Below are 6,127 nucleotides of genomic sequence, written 5' to 3' on the forward strand. Positions count from 1 at the left end.
AGAACATATTGGATAACGTAGTCCCAGGTAGACTATGCCTAAACAAAAACAATATGGTCACAGCTGAGAAAGCATCACAATTCCATGCACACTCTACCTTCTTTAAAGATGGCTTATTTTACATGGTTATAGAAAAAGACGGTGTGGTCACGGCTGGAGGACTTTTGATTGTAAGTTTCTGGATCACGACTCACAACAATAGGAACAACAACATCCATGATTACACTGTACGCTAGTAGATGCTTGAGTAATTTCATCTTAATCTTATACATATCGGGACCCCATGAAGAAGGAAGTTAACTTCAGAGTGACTGGGGTCTTATCCATGGGGAAATTGAGACAGCTATCTCATTTGCTTATTACAAGAAAATCGTAGTCACACTGGATGAGGTAGGTATGAGGTGTTGGCATATATTTACATCACGTAATGCAGTCGGATCTCACAGGTGTTATATATTTCGTTGAAATCTTCGTTCACTTGACATTACCCAAGACGTTTCTACTCAAATAATAGAAACTTCCTCTTCGTGCGTTAAAAATAAAAACGAACAAGTGTTATAAGTCCAATACATTCAGTAAACTAAACGTCTTGGACTATATAGACAAAGTAGATCGATGTAGGTTTGGTCTTCGAAGTTAACTGATCAAAGAAACAAACATGTTTCGATCTTATTAGGCTTCCTCAGTTAAGCATATTCAATATTCTATTCAATAAGCAACAGTAAACGGGACCTATGCATACATACATACATACATACATACATACATACATACATACATACATACATACATACATACATGTATGTGTGTGTGTGTGGAGGCGCGTGGCTTAGTGGTTAAGGTGTCAGCATCATGATCGTAAGATTGTGGTTTCGATTCTTGGACCGAGTGACGTGTTTGTTCTTGAGCAAAACATTTCATTTCACGTTTCTCCAGTCCACTCAGCTGGCAAAAAGGAGTAACGCTGCGATGGATTGGCGTCCTGTCCAGCTGGGGAACACATACGCCCGGGAAACCGGGCCCATGAGCTTGGCTAGGCTTTAAAAGGGCGCATTTATTTTTATTGTATATATATATTAGAGCAAAATAGCTGAAAAAAATACCCCAACATCTGAAACATTCTTCAGGCATACAAAACCCAAATACGGTAAGGAAAGAGGGCCACGTGTCCCTTATACTGGAATTGAAAAACTTCGATCAGCTGATCTCACACCAGTTATCTTTCTTTCCTGTTTGTTTGTTTGTTCTTCTAGATTTTTATCTCACGTGGAGGGAGTTTTAGATCACTAATTACTCGGATCATCTTTGTCAATTGAATACCAATTTATTATATAATACATCTATATATAATATGAAGAATATTCCCCAAAGCCGCGGTGTTTTCCAACGACCATATTGTTGGTTTTTATAATAAACTGCACTGGACCACGTTGCACACAGATCGTTGCACCGTGCTACACTGCGCTGTGCAATGCTACGATAGACCAGGAGACACTGCTGAACACCAAAATGCAGTACAGTTGATTGCACTTCACAATACTACGTTACACAACACTGTGTAACATTATACGACACCACACCACCAATATACCACTCCACGTGACACTATATCACATCACCCTGCACCACACCACTCCACACAACACAACACTGCAACTCTGCACCACACTGCATCACACCACATCACATCACATCACTCCACACAACACCACTCCATACAACACAACACCACTCCATACAACGCAACACCACTCCATACAACACAACACTGCAGCACACCACATCACACTACTCCGTACTGCACAACACAACACCACACAACACCACACGACATAATACCTCACAACACCACACCACACTTCATCACAAAACACACCAACACACATCAAACCACCTCACAACACACCACTACATAACATACCACCACACAACACACAACCACACACCATCACATAACAGCACACCACGAAACACACACCATACTACACAAAAACAACACCATACCACCCAACACAACACCGCATAACACAACACCACACCACACCTCACATACCACCACACAACACACCGCCACACAACACATCATACAACGCCACATGACAGGACACTACACAACACCACAAAACACAACACGACACAACCCTCCACACAACACCACACCACACAACAACACACCGCACAACACCACACCACACAACACAGCGCCCCACAACACCACTCCACACTACTCTAGCCAACGAGATAGTCTCTACATGGTCACTGTGATTGCTAGAAATAGCAACCAAATTCCTTAAGCCACTCAGTAAGGTCATCTGTCACGTTGGATACTGTATGTCCGTGGTTCCCAGTACGTGAAAAGAGATCTACTGCATGGCCACAGTGACTGGACATAGGAAGTAGACAGGTGGTCACTCAGCATAAACATAGACAGGGCGTAGAGTTGGTTGGTCACACAACGTAGTCACAGTCATTGAACATAGGAGTGGACGGACAGACAGCGACTGGACATAGAAGATCCACCAGTGGTCACTTAAGCGTGGATACTGTGACTGGACATAAGAGTGGACAGCCACAAGGCATGGCCACAAGGCATGGCCTCAAGGCATGGCCACAGCGCATCGGGAATAGTGTAGGTGGTCACACGGCATGGCCACGCGGACATTATGGGACATTATGTCTAACAGGGAATTGCTGTTGATCATAGGTATACTGGGTCAAGGTTAGCCTAGGGTTAAACAGCTACAATAACAACAACTACACTACGGAAAAACTACACATTGCACGCTGCAACACGTGGTCGGTCGACCTGACAGAAAAAGCAGCCAAATCTTCTTCAAACCATACTCAGTCATCTTAATAATATTTATAATGTATTTAAGGCGGTAAACTGGCAGAATCATTAGCACGCCGGAAAAAATGCTTAGCGGCGTATCGTCCGACTTTACGCTCTGAGTTCAAATTCCTGCGAGGTCGACTCTGCCTTTCATCGCTTGGGAGGTCGATAAGATAAGTAGCAATTGAGAACTGGGATTGGTGCAATCAAATTACCCCCTCCGCCCGGAACGTGCTGGCCTTGTGCCAAAACTTGAAGCAAATATTTATTAATTCATTTAAGGCGGCAAGCTGGCAGAATCGTTAACACGCCGGGCAAAATACGTGGCAGCATTTCGTCCGTCTTTACGAACTGAGTTCAAATTCTGCCGAGGCCGACTTTGCCTCTCATCTATAAGTACCAACCAAGCAGTGGGGGGGGGTCCGATGTAATCGACTTACCCCCGCCCCCGAACTTACTGGCGTTGTGCCAAAACTTGTATTTATATACAATATTTATAATGTAGTGTGAGACGAAAAATAACTGAAAAATAATATGATAGCCATGGTTGGATTGTCTTTAGTTATAAACTTGTGCATTTGAAGAGTGTTAACCAGGTCTATACAATATCAACAACATCACACATCACACGATATAGCACCGTTACGCATCATATCACATCACACGACAGCACTATAGTACATGCGTGCATATTATAACACACTTGATTATACTAACAACACCACACTATAACAATCTACACAGCACCACACTACATCGCCCTCACAACGCAACAACATACTACGCTACGCTTCACAATACCAAAGAACGTCACACAACGCTATTCTACATCGAATTTAGATAGACAGCGGCACGTCTACCAAGTTTTACTATCTCCTGTAATCAGTTGCCTTTGAAAGTGAAAGTGAAAGTAAGCGGGATGGATGCGTGCAGGTTGGACTGTACGGTGGCGGCGGCGGCGACGGTGGCGGTGGTAGTGGTGGTGGTAGTGGTGGTGGTGGTGGGTAACAAGCAGTGGAAGGGAGTGAGAGATAGGGAGAGGAGGAAAGAGAAAGAGTGAGGAAGAAGAAGACAGAGTGAGGGAGAAGGAAAGAAGGGGAGAGAGGTCAATGGGTCAGATAAAAACCCCTATCATAATCAGAAACTCATCCATTCTTAGTTTTCGCAACTATTTTACTTTTCCCTTATTTTTTCTTTTTTGTTTAGGGGCCGTTATAGCAACAACAACAAGAAGAAGAACAACAGCAAGAAAGGGTGGACTTACTTGGCGGTGATGTCCTATTGTCATATCTGTTGGAACTGTTTGTATTGTATCCTCCATACATTGAGAGACCGAATTTATGGCGGGGCTGAGGATTGGAGTGCTGAGTATGCTGTTGTTGGTGGTGATGATGATGGACGTGGCGGTACTACTGCTGATACTGGAGGTGGTATTGCTGTTGATGTTGTTGATGGCGGTGGTGTTGCTGCTAGTGGTGGTGGTGATGGTGGTGGTGTAGTTTGTGGGGATGCTGTTGTTGGTTGTGGTGGTGGTGGTGTTGGCGGCTGATGTCGTTGTAGTGCTACCAGTTTGTTCGACGCTACCTCCACCGCCAGGCGCCGTGGCAGCGGCAGCAGCGGCGGCGGCGGCGGGGGTAGTGGTTGTGGTGCTGGGGGAATTCGAAGCACTGTGTAAACCTCCATTTGTGCCGTTGCTACCTCCAGCACCAACATTAACGACGCCGCCATTACTACCACATTCACCACTATCACCGCCACCGCCATCACCTCCACCACTACTACTGTTACTGCTACTACTACTACTGCCATCACCACCACCACCACCACCATTACTGCCTGCTGCGCCTCCATTACTGTTTCCTCCATAACTGCTTACAATCGGGTCCCCCAGCAGATAGAGGACGCGTAATTCATACTCTGTGAGGTAGGAACGTATTTGCGAGTCGTCACCCAACATGGCGACACTGCGTACCTCCATGGCTCGTTTTTTGGTGCGAGTTTTCATGTCTTCCCATTTCTTCTTCACTTCCTCCACCGAACGGCCCACGGGGGAAACGGTGTTCACCAGTTCAGCTATTTCCTGCCAGGCTTTCATTTTCTTGGCATTGGTCACGCTATCAGTAAATTTGGCATTTACGGTCGACATACGTTTACCTATGCCCTCCATAATGGCCGACACTTCAGACGCGGCAAAATTACTTTTCCGCTTCTTTTTCTTCCTTCTCTGTACTTCCATGTTTACTGGGGTTTACTTACACACACACATACACACACACACACATGTGTGTGTATATATATATATATATAGATATATATATATATATATATGTATATATAATATATGTACATACATAGATATATAATAGGTTAATATATATACGTATACATATATATGTGTGTATATTGTATGTAAGAAAAAAGTTGCTTTGGTGTGGATGGATGCTGGGTAAGGGTGGGGAATGTATATCTTTTTTTTTAATGTTTTTCACATTTTTTACAATTCATATTTGTTTGCAGTATTTTTTTAAACTCTTTTCTTTCAACTTTTTTCATTTTTCTTTTTCTTTTTTTTTTGTTTTTTTTTCTTCATGAAGTTTTTAAAAACATTTGTTTTGGGAGGTTTAAAATATTGTTATCATTATCTAAATTAGTATGAAATTTTAGTAAATTAATAAAAATTATATTTATAATAATAATAATAATAATATCCATTCTTTTTACTTTTCTATTGTCATTTTTTAAAAAGTCTTTGTATGTTATATATAATGTACGTATGGGTGTGGGTGTGTATATATATATATGTGTGTGTGTGTGTGTGTGTATGTATGGTATGTATGTATGATTTTGTTGTTGTTGATTATTTTTCCTTTCTTTCTTTCCTGCTCTCAGAAAACGATATTAGTAAGAATGACTTAGATGGTTTGTCCGTGAATGGAAGCTAAATCGATTGACTGAGAGATGTGTGTGAGTGAGTACATGCTGCGAACAACACACGCAAGTACTCTTTACTATAGATGAAGTAAGTCTGCGTGTAGGTAGCGAGAAATGTGCGTGCGTGTGTGTGTGTGTAGCGGTGTGTGTCTGTGTGTACGTGCGTGCACCAGTGTATGTGTGCGTGTGCGTGCCTCATCCACTCTTTATAGAAATAAATGTAAGACTACGGTATTTTATGTGCGTGCCTGTGTCCCAGCGTTACGTGTATTTGTGAGTGTGTGTGTGTGCGCGCGCGCGTGTGTCCGTGTATGCGAGTGTGTGCGTGTGTCCCAGTTTGTGCCTGTGTATGCGTATATCCCG

The 6,127-nt window shown here is 42.9% G+C and overlaps 1 protein-coding gene across 1 annotated transcript; it reads right to left on the bottom strand.

Moving 5' to 3' along the window:
- Window positions 1-264: 264 nt before the first annotated feature.
- LOC115227514 (keratin, type II cytoskeletal 1-like) lies at window positions 265-5,432 on the bottom strand. Its single transcript, XM_036498639.1, has 2 exons — window positions 4,094-5,432; window positions 265-311 (listed from the first exon to the last, which is right to left on the bottom strand). The coding sequence occupies exons 1-2, from the start codon at window positions 5,067-5,069 to the stop codon at window positions 265-267; spliced, it is 1,023 nt and encodes a 340-aa protein (XP_036354532.1). The 5' UTR covers window positions 5,070-5,432.
- Window positions 5,433-6,127: the final 695 nt, after the last annotated feature.

This window comes from Octopus sinensis, unplaced genomic scaffold (genome assembly GCF_006345805.1).
Source record: "Octopus sinensis unplaced genomic scaffold, ASM634580v1 Contig04175, whole genome shotgun sequence".
Lineage (NCBI taxonomy): Eukaryota > Metazoa > Mollusca > Cephalopoda > Octopoda > Octopodidae > Octopus > Octopus sinensis.